The sequence below is a fragment of the Oncorhynchus masou genome, chromosome 12, assembly GCF_036934945.1.
Source record: "Oncorhynchus masou masou isolate Uvic2021 chromosome 12, UVic_Omas_1.1, whole genome shotgun sequence".
Taxonomy (NCBI): domain Eukaryota; kingdom Metazoa; phylum Chordata; class Actinopteri; order Salmoniformes; family Salmonidae; genus Oncorhynchus; species Oncorhynchus masou.
The window spans coordinates 37,773,055-37,792,958 of NC_088223.1; the positions used below are offsets into that span (position 1 = coordinate 37,773,055).

A 19,904-nucleotide genomic window follows, 5' to 3' on the forward strand; every position below is an offset into this window, starting at 1 on the left:
TTAAAGAAGTTGTTACAGGTCTGTGAGAGCCAGAAATCTTGCTTGTTTGTAAGTGACCAAATACTTATTTTCCACTATAATTTGCAAATAAATTCATAAAAAAATCCTACAATGTGATTTTCTGGATTTTTCTTCTCATTTTGTTTGTCATAGTTGAAGTGTACCTATGATGAAAATTACAGGCCTCATCTTTTTAAGTGGGAGAACTTGCACAATTGGTGGCTAACTAAATACTTATTTGCCCCACTGTATGTAAATGTGATATTTTAGTATTTTTTATTGCTAACATTTCTAAAAACTTGTTTTTGTTTTATCATTATGTGGTGCTGTGTGTAGATTGACGAGGGATTACAAAATATATACATACATTCTAAATGTAATGTAACAAAATGTGGAATAAGTTAAGGGGTCTGAATACTTTCCGAATGCAGTGTAGTGTTTGTTTACAATTAATTGTCTACAAACATCGGAGTAAAACAAGCTTGTATTTTGGGTACAGATGGTGTAGGGCAGAACTAAACTCGTGAGACATTTAGAAGTTGAATTCTTCAATAATCAATGGGTAGATTGTACAAGTACAAATGGAGCAACTGCAGATTGCCCCATTAAAGAGCTTGTCCTTACAGGCTTGCTGCAAGTCTTTTCACGCTGCTTATTAGTGCATATGCCATGCATAACCTAGAGCAGCGTGAGTAAAGTGCCTAAGCCTAGCATCAGCACGCAGTGTTCCTAAATCTGGAACAGCAGGTAACTGCTTCTATTGTTACCTCGGTAGACACCTATCCTCTCTGTAGAGTAGAGTACCCTACTCAAGTTTTAAAAGGCACCTGTCAACCTTCCATCAAACGGTAGAACTATCCCATAAATATTGCATTGAGTCGTAATCCGTTTCAAGGTGTGACCACGTGTATTGCTTAGAACATAAAAAGTGGAATCCATGCATGCTTATGATAAGTCTTGTAGTACATTATAACTGCATCATACCTGCTTTTAAGTTAAATGTTACCACTTCAACCATTCAATTCCGGCTGCCCCCTCTGTTTCATTGTATTTACATTGTTCCATTGAGCGCCTATGTTTTCCTCTCCTTGTCTCAACATACCTTATGATAAAAGCAGCACAACACAACATATGGTTGCTGATGTGTTCAACAACAAGATGGCTGCTGAGGCTCTCTTGGGAGACTGGCCCTGGATACACTACATGTGGTAAATGTAAATGTCATGTAGCATTCAGTACACCTATTGGACCAACTATGTGTATTGTAAGATAAAAGGAACTGTATTACTGTAGTAATACTGTAGCACTATTAGAACAAGTAATAATGTATTATACCTGTCTGCTTTAAAATACCCCAGAAGCTTTATCAATATGATAAAAAAATAAACAAAATAAAATACTTCTGAAAAGTAATTATTTTATTAATATTTTACAATCCTTTATTCATGGTTATGCTTCATATTTACTTAATTTTCTCAGCTCCACTTTGCAAGTGTCATTGATCATGTTGTCCAGAAGACAACGGCAAACAAAAAGAAAAGGATGAAAATGACAGTCTATACAACACCCTTTCAGAGGGGGAGAGATTCACATTTCAGCTCTGGTGGACTTCTCTTCCCTTCCGCTTGCCAAATAGGTAAAAGTAACATTAAAAACAGCAGGCTCGTCAGTGAATGGTGCCCTGACAAGTTATTTTCTTTAAAAAAAAAAAAAAAAAACTGGGTCTCACTCTTTCGGATTGAAATGCTTTCCATCTCTGAGATGACATACACAGGCAAACGAAAATGACAAATTTAAGATCGCACTCCAAACATTGGAGGATATTATTTAAAAAATTTAAAGCCTGAAATGAAACACATGGCCATTAAAAGGGATAGAAAGCCCTATTGGGGTGGACAAAAAAATTGCCTGCGGTGTCGGTCTGATCTCTGTGGGGTTTTTGTGCTGCAATGGAGCTCCTGACCTGGTATATTTCCTCACATAATGATCCATCAAACACTTCCTGAGAAAAGGAAATATCTACCTGGAGGTTGAAGTGAATTTTGGAAGTGCAATCACAACTGATTTGTACATTATTATCATCAAAGCGGCGGGAACAAAAATAATGAATTGTTATTACTAGGGCGGTCGAGTTTATTGTAAAAGCCCACCTCTCGGGTTAAAACACTTGTAAACATACTCTACAGACGAGACGCTTAAGTGCTGGTGTGGTTTCTGTTGCTGTTGACCACAGCAATATAAACGTAATGCTGTAACTTGGGAGAAGAATGAATTGAGGGATGGAGGAGGGCTGGGTTACCATATTTTATTATAGCAGTCTTTATGGCAGTCTGGTCAATGCTGGGTGTACCCAAGAGGAAGCTATTAGTTTAACATTAGGGTGGGCTGGTGACCATGAAGAGTCTATTCATTAGGGCTAAAACATGGAGTCACCCCAAAAAGCCCTTATTGTAACATGGAAATGCTACCGTTTCCCCTCTAGTCTTTAGCTTGTGTCTAACCCAGCAATGACCTAGGACTGCTGTGAAATGCTTTAGGCTTTGGACCCACCCCCCTCTGACCCACCATCCCCCAAGGGCTCATTTGATTGGCCTCTCGCTTCATCTTGTCACTTTTTTTTGTTTTTAATTGGACTGCCATACTGCTGGGAATTAAAACAGATTTGACCAATCATCTTTGGTTCTCTCAAATGAGTGGTAGGTGAGTAAAAAAATAATAAAGGAGTGTGTTATCAACCAAACATTATATATATATATAAATAAAAAGGGATCCAGTTCAGGTAAGAGATAAAAAGCTCCAATCTAAATCAAAACTGCCTTATGGGAAAAGAGGGAGGGGTTTATCACTGTAGGGGGTGTGGCTTCGCAGGGCAAAGAGGGAGAAGCTCCAAATGCATTATGCTCTGCTAAGACTGGCTCAGTCTGGCGTCTGCATCCGTCCCTCTTCCCAGTGTGTTGAGTTCAATCCAGGAATGTTGACGGTAGTCCAACCTTCTTTTATTCTCCTCCTCTGCCTTATGTCACTGGAGGTCTCGGTCCTCAAGGTACCTGTACTCAAACGTGAATCCCTCCTTCTTCCGTTGTCCCCACTTCTCGTAGTCAAAGTAAATGTACGTCCCCTTTAAAATACATTGGAAGATGCACAGTAATGTTAGCGCACAAAAAGTAAAACAACAAATCACAACCCCCCCCCCCCCCAAAAAAAATAAATAATAATTCTGACCAATCTTCAAAGAAAAATACATTTTAACGGAGCATTCAACGGATAACATTTAAACATTTTGCAACGGAAAATGAAAATAAGTGTTTATTATTGGTCAAGTCTAAGTAACCGCTCCCATTTTCAATCCGTTTTCTTCCAATGAACACGACCCCAGGTTGCGGTCCAAGGAGTCTGCAGTGTGTGGAGGGGTGCCGAACTCACCTGCTCAAACTCATCTGTGATGGTCTTGGGCTCCTCATGCCTCTGGAACCACATCATGTACTTCGTGTGGAACCGCCACGACTGCTTCTTCAAGGCCTTGGCTGCCAGATACTGGGCCTTGGTGCCCTGCGGAGAGAACCCAGAAGGGAATCTGTTACTATTATGTGCACAATCATATCCATGACATGACATGGCCTGAAGATTGAAAAGACGCAGACCGCCATCTTCAAAAGTAAAACCATAGAAATGATCAGCGTCTCAGTCGCACAGTCAAGCTTGTTTTGTCAAACACACACACACACACACACCTCTAGGTAGTAGAAGATGAAGAACAGTGTCTCCGTGGACAGTCTCTGGTAGAACTCTACAGAGTCGGAGTGGGGGGGTGGCACCTGGTGGTGGAAAGGCAGGGTGGGACATGGGTTCCTCATCAGGTACTGCCTGGAGGACCAAAACAGTCACAATAAGGGATAAATACATGGAGTAATGCTGAGGAAAAATCTACACGCCTTTAGTCTCAAAAGCAACAATAAAGAAATTACCCAAATGTAGACCTGGGGTGAATCTCAAAAGTATTGTCCTTGATACCTCATGTCCTCTCGCTTTGCCAAAAATGTGAGAGGGAAGCAAGAAGATTTGAGATTCAACCCTGGAGACCTTTTTCAGATTGCGGCTCGGTTCGTACCTGATCCTCTCCGAGTCGGAGGGGTGGGGCATGTGCGTCCATGCCGATTCCTGCATGGCCTGCTGGTACAGCTGGTCTTTGGACAGGGGCACAGGCCCGAGTGGGCACACGCCCAGCGATGGGGGGATGCTGACCTCTGAAAGAGAGGGCTGTTGGGGGGCCGAGGGAGGCCCCGGGGGCAATGTAGTGCTGGGGAAAATGTCTGAAGCCACAGAGAGAGAGAAAAGAATAGTTATAAAGTCTGGTGTGAAAGCCCCCCCCTCAAAAAAGTAGCTTTATTGTCACATACACCGGAATAGACTATGGGAGGCACACAGTACTACATGGAACTCTATTCCACAACAAGTAAGACATGCAAGCAGTAGAATCAGACTTTCTTTCTAAAACATCTTATGGAACCGCAGGGACTGCGAAGAGAGAGACAGGCACACGCATACACACACGATAACATACACACACACAAAGGATTTTTTGTTGAAGATATGTGGTCGTAGAGTAGTGGCCCGAGGGCACTCAATGTGTTGTGAAATGTATTGTAGTGTTTTTAAAATTGTATATAAACACTGCCTTGATTTTGCTGGACACCAGAGAGTCAGCAGTTTATGGGGATCTATACCAAATACAAACTGGTCTCATTCCGAGACTGATCCCCCATGGCCCAATTTTGAGCCTTCACGTCCAGTCAGTTGCTTACCTGTGGTGAGGTGCAGAGGAAGCATCTCTCCCTCCATTCCTGAGCCCAGTGCCGCTCGTTCTGCCATAGACTTTAGAGTGCTCAGAGGCTCCTGGGGCTGAAAGAGAGGAAAGAGGTTAAACTGACTGGGTGAGAGATCAGGAAATCTGGCTTCAGGTTGAGTCCCAAGAAGATCTCCCTGTAATGGCTCAGGGCAGGGCAATTACTACATGAAGCTACCTGTGTTTCTCCTCACCTTGCTGTCAGAGGTCTGTGTGTAGGAGAGTGGCCCGTTGAGCATACCGCTGCCTGGAAGTTTACTCTCGCTGTAGGAGGGCGAGGGAGAGCTGGTGGGAAGAATCATGGGCCCTAAGAGGCTGGGGCCACTGTCTTTACTGGGAGGGTGGGAAAGAGGAGAGACATTGGTTGATGTGCTTTTACGTTTGACTAATTCTGACCATACACATTGTACAGTGAGAGTAACAATCCAAGACACTATAGGACATTTCTTTATTATATTTGACTCACGGCTGATTGGTGGTGGAGGTCAAAGACGAGGGTTGGCTGCTTTGTAATTGGCTGGCACTATTGAGGGCGGAATCGGGTGTGCTGTCTGCTACTACAGCACTGTAACCTGGGACAGAGGAGATTGAGAGGGAGGCTTACAAACTGAATCAGAACTCTGATAACACATAGATAGATGATATACATTTGGTTTGCTCTACCTTATCTGTACAACCCAACAATGGGTTGAACAACTACTACGGAACAAAACAAAATAACCAAATAAGGGCATGGATGGATACAACCAATCAACAACACAATATAAGTGGATAGTAATTCAAGCTTACTAGTGCTACCATTCTGCTTCTGTCCACTGGGTGGCCTTGTGATCGCCGTGCTTCCTCCTCCCATGCCCACGCTGCTGCTTGGCGCGCCTGAACCAGAGTTCCCTCCAATGCTTCCTATGGCTCCCAGGCTGCTTCCAGGGGACAGGCCTCCTATGGGACTGGAGGCCACCAGGGGAGGGCCCTGGACCGCCAACTGCCCTGAGCCAAGGCCACTTAGGCTGAGGATCCCACCGCTGACACCAATTGCACAGGGCGCAGAGCCCAACAGGCCCGTGGATCTGTCGCTGACAGTGTTCCCGCCCACCGGTCCCACTGTGCTGGAGTTAGGGCTGCTACTGCTGACGCTTTTCCCTGCTAGGGGGCTTCCGATGGTTCCGGAGCCTGCTGCTGCCGTGGCGTAGGGGGCCGAAGTTGAGCCCGCCAGGAGCCCGGCCATGGTGTTTAGGGATGCCGGCATCCCCGACAAGCCAAGGCCCGACATCTGGCTGACGGCCGGTGACCCCGTAATGCCACCTTTACCAAGGCCCAAGCCCAACCCAAGCCCCAAGCTGGAGGACGGTGACGGCCTTGACGGAGCATGCAACTGGGCGTTGGGCGTGAGTGGGGGGAGGGCTATGCTAGAGTTGGCGGGTGAGGAAGCGGAGGGGCTGGGGAGGAGGATGTTGTTCGAAGGGTTGGAGTTGGAGGAGATGACTGAGTTTCTGGCCTGCTGGGTATGGTAATGCTGCTGCAGTTGGGTAGCGTCTCTGTAGCTGCCAGAGTTGGAGAGGAGACCTCCCATGTTGCCCAGGAGGCTGTTGCCCCCAGTGACAGGCAGGCCAACCCCGGCGATGGTCGCCAGCGAGGATGAGGAGGCTCCCGAGGAGGCAGAAGATGAAGAGGAGGAGGATGAAGAGGAGGAGGACAACGACGAAGAGGGGTTGCCGTTCTTGATAGGAGACTGAAATTTTATAAAAGGCATTACTTCAAAACCACTCCTGGTGCAGCACAGCTGAAAATATATAGATGGGAAGTTGTGACATTTTTAAGACCATAGACCCAAATCAATGCAAGTGACTCATACACAGCACTGTTAACATTGGAATTCATCACACCTGACCGACTTCACTGTCTGTCGAACGTCCCCTTTTCTTGTCATCTTCAGAGTTCTCCTGGGGTGAAAACAAAGAAATAGCTCCTATAAGCACTCAGCCACAAACATCTGTTCTAATTCAACGCAACACATGTTGTATCGAATGCAAACCCTATGTTTTGTACCAAAATCCATACAAGTGCTGTTCATATTAAGGCTCAACACAAACTTCAAATCAAACGTCAACATCATAATCCTCTCGCTTTCATCCTCGTTGCTCCAAACCCCCCTCTGATCTGAGAGCGAGGGACCACTGAGCACCCACTCCAACCCAGGAACATTCAACATTCACAAGACCTAATTACAGAATGAGTGGGTGGTTCTAAAGAATGGGAGAGCAAGTAGGGGATACAATGGAGGCTGTAGAGTGAGAAGTAGCGGGGCGTTCCCTCACCGTAGTGTAAGTTGCGGACGAGGGAGGGATGGGCGAGGAGGAAGTGGTGGAGGTAGGCGTGCCGCTGGAGATCTGATGGAAGAGATCGTCGTCCAGGAGCGATTGGCCCGGCGGGGACGTGGCCACCAGCGACCCGGCTAGAGAGACAAGAGATGGATGGGGGGAGACAGAGGGAGAGGTAGCTACATAAAAACAAAAAGTTGCATATGGAAAAAGTTAAGTGGGCAGTTATACAGAGACAACAGGAACAGAAATGATAGAATTTACAGCATTGTAATAACCAAGCTATGCAGACAATTACATTGATAGAAGCCACAATCACCAATATCAAAGCTGATCTATGCACAGTTTTTTTTATTTTTATAACCAAACTATCATCCATTTGAGGCTATACATACTCCACATGCGGTCTAAGATATGCAGTACAAATGCAATATTCAGGAATAAACACACAAGTCGTGATGTCTCGACACAGTATCGATACTTCCGATACTCCATGGTTCTTTAAGGACCCGGCTCAAGGGAAAACAATGTGTGCCATAGTGTGGGAAATAAACAAATGTTGGAACTTTGGGTGACCGTTTCCAACGTCAGGATTGTTTCCTCAGGAAATTCAGCCTGCTTCATGCTGTGTTTCCATTGCCGTGATACTCTGTCGTATCGGTAGCACGATACTGCGTATCGCCACAACACCACCGCGAAGCAGCACTTACGGAGCTCCTCCAGATCCAGGTCGTCGTAGAGGAACTCGTTCTCCTCGAAGTCGGGGTCCTGCGACGAGTCCATGTAGTACTCCACGTCGTCCTTGATCTTGCGGATGGAGTCCACCGGCAAGGTGTCGTTGTCCAGCATGCGCAGGATGGTCTCCAGCATCCGGATGTGGTACCGGTGCTTCTCGATGAAGCGCTTCAGCTCTTCGATACGGTCCTGTTTCTATAGCAGAGATGCGCGTGTAAGTTGATGCTTAAAGCTCACTGTATGTTCGGGCTAACAATCTCAAATGTGCTATATGTGTAGAGGCATGAAAGTGGAACACATAAATGGTAAAGTAGATGGTACCTACTTTACATTTTGGTGCATTGGGTAATGCAGCGTGCCGAGAAAATAAAGAGAGAGACATACAGGATAAGAGATGAATTTAAGAGTTAGAACGACAGCATCTGAAGAGAAAAGATTCAAGTAGTACGGAAGGAAACAGGGAGAGAAGGAGGAAGATATGGAGAAGATAGCCATATGGCGTGGCAAAAAGACGATTGACCTCTTTGTCTCCCTTCTTCTTTCGAGTCTGGACTGAGAGGGACTCCACTTCGCTCTCAAACTGGTCCACCTGCATGTTCAGAGTGTCTATTGTATTCTGATGGGCGACAGGGGAGAGACACAGAGGTCATTCATGATTTACACCAACACAACAGCCATAATCACACCACAACCACAAACTGTGTGGACCACACTTCATAATAACCTATTTCATAGGGGAAACTATTAGGGCCGGGACGATACCAGTATTGCGATACTCGTTAGTATCGTGGCAAGGAAACAAAACACGAAGCAGATTTAACGCGAAGCAGATTTCCATGGAAGAAAAATGTGCGATATTGGTATCGTCCCAGCACTAGAAACTATGCAGTAAAACAAAGAAATCTACTTTGAAAGGCCAAGCATGCATGATGAAATCTCTAAGTCATTATTGTCACGTCATCAGACCACATTATTGAAATGTGCTCATGTGTGAAACAAATTCCCTTTGGGGTAAAGGTTTTCAATCAAAAGTAGTGCTCACCGTTAGCCAATTGCCGACCTCCTCTTTCTCCCTTTGGGCCGGGTCCACCTTCTGTGCCAGGCCCAGCCCCTCCTTCGAGTACGCCTTTGTCTTGGTCTCTCGCTCCACGATCTTGAACCGCTCCATTTGCTAAAGGGGGAGAGAGCAGGAATTGGTTTATAAATCACTACAGGTGACAGGTTTTTTTTGACCATATGCTAGCTATTCCAGAGCCAAAAACGCTTGGCTTGTGAAAGCCGACGTTTCCAAATGCTCATGTCAAATCATTGGACTAGTTGCCAATCAATGAAGGGTCATATAAGGGCATTAGGACGCGCCATAACAAAACATTTCAAAAATGTTTTTCAACGGTAAACGAAAGGGAGTTTTTAAAATTATTTTTATTTAAAATCGGTCCCCACGAGCATCCCAGCAGCACCTTTGTACATAAGATTGTAGGTCCCCCTGTGTTAATCTGTTAACGGCATAACAAGAAGCTAAATTAAAGCACCGGCATGAGGCCTGTGAATGCTTAGCAGAGCGGTGAGTATATGCTAAATGCTTTTTAGTGCTGATGTGGCTAATTGTTCTCCTGAGAGGGGGGGTCCAGGTTGTGGATGGAGTCTCCACCGGGGTTTTTATTCCGCCTCCGCACTGGCGTGGACTGCTGAATCTTTGATCAGAGTAGGGCTCTGCAGACCTGAAACCTAAAGGCTGCGTCCTAAATTATACCCTATTGCCATATGGGACATAGCCTAAGTAGCAAGCTGCCAGGTGTTGCCAAATTAATGGTAGACCTACCAATTATTAGTTATAGTGATTTTACTGATTTTATAGTGATTTTACTGATATCAATTGTTTCTGAATTAAGTGGTTAAAACTTGGTAACGGAATTATCCCAAAATCAGTAACGGAATTGTTATGTTCAGCTCATAAGTTCTTTGTCTTTCTGTTTGGTGGTCAAACCAAGAGTTTTAAAACAGTCTAACTCCTCACCCTCTCTCACTCTACAGCTTAAAGTTACCTCTCCCAACTCTTACTGACACCTACCCATGAGCTCCCTCTTTCCGTTTACTTTGACCAGAATCCTCACCCACTGAGCACCGACCAACACCGGGTGTCTATGGGCATTGAAAAGTAGTTGAAATTTGTTCGCGCCCAGGCTCGAAGGTCGGTCGCGACCCGGAGGTCCGTGGGGCGACACACAATTGGCCTAGCGTCATCCGGGTCAGGGAGGGTTTGGCCGGTGGGGATATCCTCGTCTCATCGCACACTAGCAACTCCTGTGGCGGGCCGGGCGCAGTGCGCGCTAACCAGGTCGCCAGGTGCACGGTGTTTCCTCCGACATATTGGTGCAGCTGGCTTCTGTGTTGGATGCGCGCTGTGTTAAGAAGCAGTGCGGCTTGGTTGGGTTGTGTTTCGGAGGAAGCATGGCTTTCGACCTTCGTCTCTCTCGAGCCCGTAGGGGAGTTGTAGCGATGAGACAAGATAGTAACTACTAACAATTGGATATCACGAAATTGAGGAGAAAAGGGGGTACTTTACAACAACAAAAAAGTAGTTGAAATTTGATCAGTCCACCCTGGCCTTGACGTCTACAGACGGACCGGACTGGGCCAAATCTGAACATATCAAAGACCCATGTTTTACAAGTTCAGACAGTATAGTACAGCGAGTACAGTACAATTAATACAGTAAAGAAAAGTAGTGTACAGTAGATTGTACTGAACTGTACTCTGCTGCGATGTCCAAACTTGTGAAACATGAGAATATCCATAATTATGCATTTCCGTGTTGTACAGATATGGGACCTATGATGTAATTCCATTGCCGGGTGTAAAGCCATTTCACTTACTGTAGTTCAATAACAAAAATGTATTTTTCAAAACTCAAGATACTATGCCATAGCTGACACTCCATTCTTTCTGCAGACATATTTGAATCTTAATTCGGAGCAGATATGATTTTTTTGATTTTAACCGTGAATCCATTAAAGTTTGCATGCTGACTCTTCTTCCACTAAATTAGTTTATGTACATCTTTCTGTGGAATATGTTGAAAGTAGTCCTTGTAAATAGAGGTGTATGCTTTGTTAAACTTGGAAATCAAATGGGTTTTGCTTGGCATACATTTTAAGTGGCAAAAAAACTGAGTCAAAGTGCAATTTCATTATGTTGAATTGCCCTTAGCTAAGAACAGTGCCACAGGTGTGAAAAGCAGATGATTAAAGAACTGCAGTAGACTCAATATAGACCAGGGGTCTGCAGCAGGTGGTTATGGCCCGCGAGTGATATTTATCTGGCCTTGCAAAGCAAAAATGTTGTTACATTAACTAAATCTGTATTCCCACAAAAAAAAGATGTGATCATGTCGCAAGGTATGAAATTATTGTTATTTTAAAATATTTTCGGGCATAGTTGGTCAATTTTCAGTGTACAAACCGACCAACCGCTCCAACAAAAATCCCCCGGCTGAATCTAGTTGCCTACATCTGATTTGAACCTTACTGCTAACAGATAATGGTATTCACAATGAACATGGCTTTGACATGAATACTAACAAAAGATAATACTAGCAAAAGTCACCACTGTTTGTTTCTGCATTTGTATTGGCCAACACCACAATAAAAAGAGTCACATCTTGATATCCAAGTGTCTTTTTCACCATTATCTTATGTATTTTTGGCTTGGTAGCACCACGTTTCAGGTCAACCAAAACCACACAGATGCTCACACTTAGATACGAGACCCTCGATAACAACCCTATTAAGATCCATAAGACTAAGATGACACATCCATCTCATTGTGTTAGCAGGTGCTGTTGTTGAAGCAGGTGCTGTTGTCGAAGCAGGTGCTGTTGTCGGAATAACCTCAGTGCACTATGTGGCTTGGTAAGCCCTACTAACCACAGGTGTTTATACCAATTGTTTCTTCACTATGTGGCTAATGAACATGTCCCACACACTCACCGTCTCAATCAGTTTGCGATTCTCCACTAGCTGCCTTTTGTCTTTAATCTCGTTGGAGGCCACCCACGTCTTGATCTGGTCTCGAAGACGCTGGGAGATGAAGGTGAAGGAGAGGAACAAATGGAGAAAGAAAAATAAGTTCTCTTAGTGAAGGCATGCGGTGGCTTGCCCTGAAGTCAAGTATGGTTGACACACACACACACGTAAGCAAGCTTGGCTTGGGGTAGGATATGTCCACAATGTAACACATGGACAAGTTAAAAAAACAAACAAAAATGCACACAGACACTTTCACTTGGTTTTCAGGACAGCTGACCCTCCTATTTAAATCATCAGCACATAGATGCCCTCTCGAACATGAACACACACCCCTACCTGTGGTCAGGCGGAACCATATAACACTGGTAAACAAACATTTGAGGAACATCCCAAAACCATGTGCCCTCAAGCCACATAACAGTTAAGAGTCATAGGGTTGTCGGTGTCCCACCTGTAGTTTTTTAATCTCTTTCTTGAGGTCTGCTTCATACTTCTCCTTCTGGTTAGCGTTGGCTGCATTGTGAAGCTGTGTTTTGGAGGGGTACAGTCATAGAGTACACTCAGACAATCAGTATCTTTTCCCAAACATGTTTCATATAGTCTTTGTAAACAAAGTAAACCATGTAGCCTATAGCTTCAAAATGTGTCTAAAACTAGCGTATCATGGACTGTCAGTCCTAGCAACCATAGCTCAGTCTCCGCCTAGAAATTTGAGTGACATTCATTCCCTCCAGTTCCATCCCTCAACTTTCCACCAAACCAAGTGCAAATGGGCCAAAACGCAAACTCGGGAGTGTGCCTTTAAACCTTGTTCTTCTTTGGCTATACAGAACACACTAACAATATGTCTCCTCTCTATCCCCACGGCCGTGAATAGGAAAGGCTACAACCCCACCAAACAAATGCGGTATCGAAAACCCCTGCATATACAACGGACGTTAAACGTTAATAATTTGGTGGACCTTTCTAAAGTCAGCACAAAACGTTCCAACAACCAACTTGTCATGGTGGTAGCACTTAACATGCATATAGTGCCTTCAGAAGGTATTCACACCCCTAGACTTTTTCCACATTTTGTTGTGCTTACAGCCTGAATTTAAAAAAGGATTAAAATTGGCCTACACACAATACCCCATAGTTTTTTTTACAAATTAATTAAAAATGAAAAGCTGAAATGTCTTGCGTCAATAAGTATCCTTTGTTGTTGCAAGCCTAAATAAGTTCAGGAGTAAAAATGTGCTTAACAAGTCACAATAGGTTGCATGGACTTACTTTGTGTGCAATAATAGTGTTGAACATGATTTTTTGAATGACTACCTCATCTCTGTACCCCACACATACAGATAATTGTAAGGTTCCTCAGTCAAGTACTGAATTTCAAGCACAGATTCAAGCACAAACCTCAGAGGTTTTCCAATGCCTCGCAAATTAGGGCATCTATTGGAAGATGGGTAAGGGGGGAAAAAGCAGATATTGAATATCCCTTTGAGCATGGTGAAGTTAATACACCTCGGATGGTGTATCAATACACCTAGTCACTACAAAAGATACAGGCGTCCTTCCGAACTCGTTTTCCGTAGAGGAAGAAAGCCGCTCAGGGATTTCACCATGTGGCCAATGGTGACTTTAAAACAGTTTGAGTTTAATGGTTGTGAAAGGAGAAAACTGAGGATGGAGCAAGAACATTGTAGTTATTCCACAATACTAACCTAATTGACAGAGTGAAAAGGAAGCCTGTACAGAATATTTTCTTCTCCAAAACATGCATCTTGTTTGCAACAAGCCACTAAAGTAATACTGCAAGAATTGTGTAAAGCAATTAACTTTTGGTCCTGAATACAAAGTGTTATGTTTGGGATGAATACAACACATTACCGACTACCACTCTCTATATTTTCAAGCCTAGTGGTGGCTGCATCACGTTATGGGTATGCTTGTAATTATTAAGGACTGGGGAGTTTCAGGATAAAAAAGAAAAGGAATAGAGAAGCGCAAGCAAAATTCTAGAGGAAAACATACAGCGGAAGTCAGAAGTTTACATACACCTTAGCCAAATACATTTAAACTCAGTTATTCACAATTCCTGACATTTAGTCTTAGTAAAAATTCCCTGTCTTCGGTCAGTTCAGATCACCACTTTATTTTAAGAATGTGAAATGTCAGAATAATAGTAGAGTGATTTATTTCAGCTCTTATTTCTTTCATCACATTCCCAGTGAGTCAGAAGTTTACATAAACAATTTAAAGGCAATGCTAACAAAGTGTAACTTACTGTCAAACGTTTCAGGTAGCCTTCCACAAGCCTCCCACAATAAGTTGGGGGAATTTTAGCCCATTCCTCCTGACAGAGCTGGTGTTACCGAGTCAGGTTTGTAGGCAAGCATCCCCTTTTTCCTCCAAACATAACGATGGTCATTGTGGCCAAACAGTTATATTTTAGTTTCATCAGACCAGCGGACATTTCTTCAAAAAGTACAATCTTGGTCTCCATGTGCAGTTGAAAACCGTAGTCTGGCATTTTAATGGCGGTTTTGGAGCAGTGGCTTCTTCCTTGCTGAGAGGCCTTTCAGGTTATGTCGATATAGGACTCTTTTTACCGTGGATATAGATACTTTTGTACCCGTTTCCTCCAGCATCTTCACAAAGTCCTTTGCTGTTGTCCTGGGATTGATTTGCACTTTTCTCACCAAAGTACGTTCATCTCTAGGAGACAGAATGCGTCTCCTTCCTGAGCGATATGGCGGCTGCGTGGTCCCATGGTGTTTATACTTGCATACTACTGTTTCTACAGATTAACGTGGTACCTTCAGGCGTTTGGAAATTTCCTCCAATGATGAACCAGACTTGTGGAGGACTACAATTTGGGCCTTGAAATACATCCACAGGTACACCTCCGATTGACACAGGCTCCTTGACATAATTTGACAGAAGCTTCTAAAGCCATGACATCATTTTCTGGAATTTTCCAAGCCATTTAAAGGCACAGTCAATTTAGTGTATGTAAACTTCGGACCCACTGGAATTGTGATACAGTGAATTATAAGTGAAATAATCTGTCTAAACAATTGTTGGAAAATTACTTGTCATGCACAAAGTAATGTCCTAACCGACTTGCCAAAACTATAGTTTGTTAACAAGAAATTTGTGGAGTGGTTGAAAAACAAGTTTTAATGACTCCAACGTAAGTGTATGTAAACTTCCGACTTCAACTGTAGGTCAGTCTGCTTTCCACCAGACACTGTGAGACGAATTCACCTTTCAGCAAGACAATAACCTAAAACACAGGGCCAAATTTACACTGGAGTTGCTTACCAAGAAGACAGTGAATGTTCCGGAGTGGGCGAGTTACAGGATTTACTTAAATCTATGGCAAGACCCGAAAATGGTTGTCTAGCGATGATCAACAACCGATTTGACAGAGCTAGAAGAATTTTGAAAATAATAAAATGGGCAAATGTTGCACAATCCAGGTGTGTGGAAAGCTCTTAGAGACTTACCCAGAAATACTCACAGCTGTAATCACTGCCAAAGGTGCTTCTACAAAGTATTGACTAAGGGGTGTGAATACTTACGTAAATGTATATTTCTGCATTTCATTTGAAATAAATGTGCAAATAAAACACGTTTTCACTTTGCCATTATGGGGTATTGTGTGTAGACAGGGTGAGAAAGAAACCTACATTTAATCCATTTTGAGTTCAGGCTGGATGAACCCACCACCCTCCCTGCATGTTACCTTTTGCCAAATGTCTTCAAACTGTTCCACGCCTTCCGTTACTTTTTTCAAACATCGATCTATTTCACCTGGGGAAGGGCATAGAATAACAGGGAGGTTTGGGAAAGAGACGTGCTTTAAAAAAAAAAATAATCATCCTTCAACACGCATCACATCAGGATGAATAATGTAAAGTCAAAATGCAGAGCTCTCCCTTTCCCCATAAGCAGCACTGCTTTTACAACTGTGTCTGGCAAGCCTTATCAAAGATACATGCAGTAAAACCTAAATGTGTCACCACAAACCTGTTTAAAAATGAAACACCACGGGCACTGGCAACCGGGTACGGTATATAGTCTTAATTTAAGAAGGTTGCCTCTACAGACTAAGTCTGACTTTGGCCTTGTGCAGCCTTGCTCCTAAATGTTGCTTCTGGCTTCTTATTTTTGGTATCACAGGTCACAACACTTTTCAGTAAGAAGAGTGCAGCACTTCTCTTATTGCGATCACATCCGTGCAGGACAATTTGACAATCTCTACATCATGAATGGATAGAGAAATTAAAGTGACATTTCATCTGTTGGATAGACATGCTTCATAGAGAAAAGGGAGGGAATATAGTGATGGACTGGGTGGTGGATCATTGGCAGGGGTAACCATCTGGTCAACCATTTGGTAACCTCACCTTGAAGTTTCCTTTTATCAGCCATGACTGTTGACTAGGATGCTGTCTTCATGCCTTCTTTCACTGTAGAGAAAAATAACAGGTGTGATAACCGTAATCTCCGGCAACCTTTTTACGCTACATTACTTTTTCATAGCATTTTAGCTTGGCAGCCAAGTTCAGTGGAGTCAGCAGTGTGAAATCATGGGTTGTATTCATTACAGCACAGGCACATCATAGCAAAACGTTTAGCAAACAGAAAACAGCAAACAGAAAATGAAAACGAGTTTGTTATTGGACAAGTTCAGGTAGTTGCTGCCTGTTTCAGTTCGCTTTCTACGACTTGATGCCGAATGTTTCTCACAGCTTGATGTGATGAAGATGTATCGTGAGAGCATGCACGGTGCAGGTACATGGTTTTCACATTAAGCTACCACTTCAAAAGTGCCAGCATGCAAAAAAAATGTTTGGATTCATTTCTAAATGGTACAATATTACACTTTCATCTCAAGTTAATTACATTAAAAAGCATTTTGAACAAGACATACTCAACTCTCTAATTTACTACGCTGGAGGCATCACCATTACATTAGTTAAATACTTAAATAAAGGTAAGTTAAATAAATAAAAAAATACATTGTATCATAAAGTGTCTTGTAGTTATTAAGGAGTAGTGGATAGACCATAGTTGACAGTCTGACTTGTTGACCTCTCACACACAGTCAATTCCTGGTAGAATGGTGCATGTAATTGGTTTTAGACATGGTTCATTCAACAAGGCATTTCTGACCATTCTGGGAATGACTTTAAGGGGGGCATCACAGAATCATTGATATTTAAAGTACTGTAAAGAACTAGCATGTAGCTTTGAATTTAGAAATGTTTTAAAAACTCAATGTCTCAACATAAATAAACATTGACCATGTTTCTTGAGGAAATGTCAGTGGTGTAAAGTATATCAGTAAACATACTTTCAAGTACTACTTAAGTCTTTTTGTGGTATCCGTACTTCACTATTTATATTTTTGAAAATCTTTACTTTTACTTCACTACATTCCTAAAGAAAAGTATTTACTTTTTACTCCATATATTTTCCCTGACACCCAAAAGTACTCGTTTTGAATGCTTAGCAGGACAGGAAAATCTAATTCACACACTTATCAAGAGAACATCCCTGGTCAACCCGACTGCCTCTGATCTGGCAGACTCACTAAACACATGCTTAATTTGTAGCCTCTGGCTATCTGTAAATACAAAAATGTGTTCATCTGTACTTCTACATTTACTTTTGATACTTAAGTATATTCAAAACCAAATACTCAAGACTTTTACTCGAGTAGTATTTTACTGGGTGACTCACCTTTGAGTCATTTTTTATTAAGGTATCTTTATTTTTACTCAAGTATTACAATTGGGTACTTTTTCCACCACTGGAAAATGTTAGCTGAAGTATTTTTTCTGTCAATTAATACAAGAGTAAATATCACAAGCGGCAGTAGATTGCAGCGAACTGATGTCGCTTGCTAGCCTGCCTACATGAAAACTTGAAACATTGTAGCCACTGAGTGACGCCTGGTCTGGATAATTTCACATTGACGGTTCACGTGAATTCAACAATGTAACGCGCATGGTAGGTTACTTCGTTGAGCATCACTTGATACTTTTTGTGACAATTTTTCACGTCCACGCAACCACCGTTTGATAAGGTCATTTTACCATCACTTCAGCCAGTGAGTTTTGACCATGTATTTACCAAATGTTTTTACCGACGCGAGACTTTCTCAACAGATCCAGTAAGCCAGCTAGACTAGTCTCCATATCTGGCTTGGGGGCAACGATCGATTTTTAAAAAGTGAGCAGTAATAAACATTAAATGTTTACAAGCAACATAGCTAATGACTTTATAAGCTGTTTCTATTTGTCAGACAAGCAAACAAGTATACCACTTCAACACCTGAGTAACAAGAACTTGTCGGCTACAGATGTGCCGTGAATTATAGCAAAATGTATGCATTTCCATGGCAAATATATCAGGCGAACCCAAGTCAATTTGGCTCTGCAGCTGATAACCACCAGCTAAGATATTAGTGAGACACATTGGAAGGGAGAAGATAATGGCACATAACTAGATCTGTTTTAGCGTACAATTTATTTACCTGGATTTTCCGATTTATCTTCTCTGTTCTTAGTTGACGCCACTCTTTTAAATCGTATTTGCCTACGTCCTCACGCTATTTTTCTCAATTATATTAATTATTTTCGCCAAACAATCACTCCGCACATCCAAGATGGCTACCAGGAACACCTCCTCTACTGTTGCCCTGATGGCCTGGAGGCCCGCCTTCCTTGCAAGCTATTCGATCCTCACCCTCATTCTACGCCTTCCACTGGCTAGACTGCCTGTCACTCTGGAGTCTGGAGGGACAGGTTTCCCACTTCCGCACAAGTCGCACTATGATTGGTTAACTTTGAAAGGTGAAAGGTAAACATGAGTTCTTAGAACACCTCACCCCCTTCATGTTTTGGTTCCTGTCCATAACCACTGACACTGGCCAGAAAATGTCAAGAAAACAACATGATAGTTAACTGAGCTGACAGAAAATCTATTGATGAGCTGTAATAATCCAAGTGTAGACTGCCATGTATATTATTAATTGCAGTGCAATATGAAATGCCATCTGTCATTCATCAAATGGCCTACATTGTTAAAACTGCATTATTGGTTAAGGGCTTGTAAGTAAGCGTTTCACTGTAAGGTCCTCACCTGTTGTATTCGGTGCATGTGACAAATACATTTGACTGAAATAAGATGTTGCCATCAATCTAAAGTAAAATTACATTTTTTTAACCTTTATTTAACAAGGCAAGTCAAGAACAAATTCTTATTTACAATATATAAACACTGAACAAAAATATAAATGCAACATGCAACAATTTCAAAGATTTTACTGAGTTCGTTAATTTAAGGAAATCAGTCAATTTAAATAAATTCATTAGGCCCTAATCTATAGATTTCACATCACTGAGAATAAGGATATGCATCTGTTGGTCACAGATACCTTAAAAAAAGCTAGGGGCGTGGATCAGAAAACCAGTCAGTATCTACCATTTGCCTCATTCAGCGTGACATCTCCTTCGCATAAAGTTGATCAGACTGTTGATTGTGGCCTGTGGAATTGTGTCCCACTCTTCAACGGATGTGCGAACTTGCTGGATATTGGCAGGAACTGGAATAAGCTGTCAAACATGTCGATCCATATCATCTTAAACATGCTCAATGGGTGACATGTCTGGTGAGTATGCAGGCCATGGAAGAATTGGGACATTTTCAGCTTCCAGGGATTGTGTACAGAGCCTTGCGACATGGGGGCGTGCACTTTCATGCTGAAACCTGAGGTGATGCGGGGAATAACTGGCACGACAATGGGCCTCAGGATCTTGTCACGGTATCTCTGTGCATTCAAATTGCCATCGATAAAATGCAATTGTGTTTGTTGTCTGTAGCTTATACATGCCCATAGCGCCACCATGGGGCACTCTGTTCACAATGTTGACATCAGCAAACCGCTCGCCCACACAACGACATACACGTGGTCTGCGG

The 19,904-nt window shown here is 42.8% G+C and overlaps 1 protein-coding gene across 3 annotated transcripts; it reads right to left on the reverse strand.

Moving 5' to 3' along the window:
- Window positions 1–1,400: 1,400 nt before the first annotated feature.
- LOC135550017 (CCR4-NOT transcription complex subunit 3-like) lies at window positions 1,401–18,621 on the reverse strand. Of its 3 annotated transcripts, none has more exons than XM_064980446.1 (18): window positions 18,460–18,621; window positions 16,325–16,387; window positions 15,661–15,728; window positions 12,376–12,450; window positions 11,886–11,975; window positions 8,939–9,067; window positions 8,417–8,512; window positions 7,872–8,091; window positions 7,159–7,295; window positions 6,727–6,783; window positions 5,633–6,572; window positions 5,310–5,415; window positions 5,038–5,176; window positions 4,803–4,899; window positions 4,109–4,310; window positions 3,732–3,864; window positions 3,424–3,549; window positions 1,401–3,118 (listed from the first exon to the last, which is right to left on the reverse strand). In XM_064980446.1, the coding sequence occupies exons 2-18, from the start codon at window positions 16,347–16,349 to the stop codon at window positions 3,020–3,022; spliced, it is 2,739 nt and encodes a 912-aa protein (XP_064836518.1). In that variant the 5' UTR covers window positions 16,350–16,387; window positions 18,460–18,621; the 3' UTR covers window positions 1,401–3,019. The 3 variants fall into 3 exon arrangements, with proteins under 3 accessions (XP_064836518.1, XP_064836517.1, XP_064836516.1); XM_064980445.1 differs by having other exon boundaries at window positions 7,159–7,340; XM_064980444.1 differs by having other exon boundaries at window positions 5,633–6,623; window positions 7,159–7,340.
- Window positions 18,622–19,904: the final 1,283 nt, after the last annotated feature.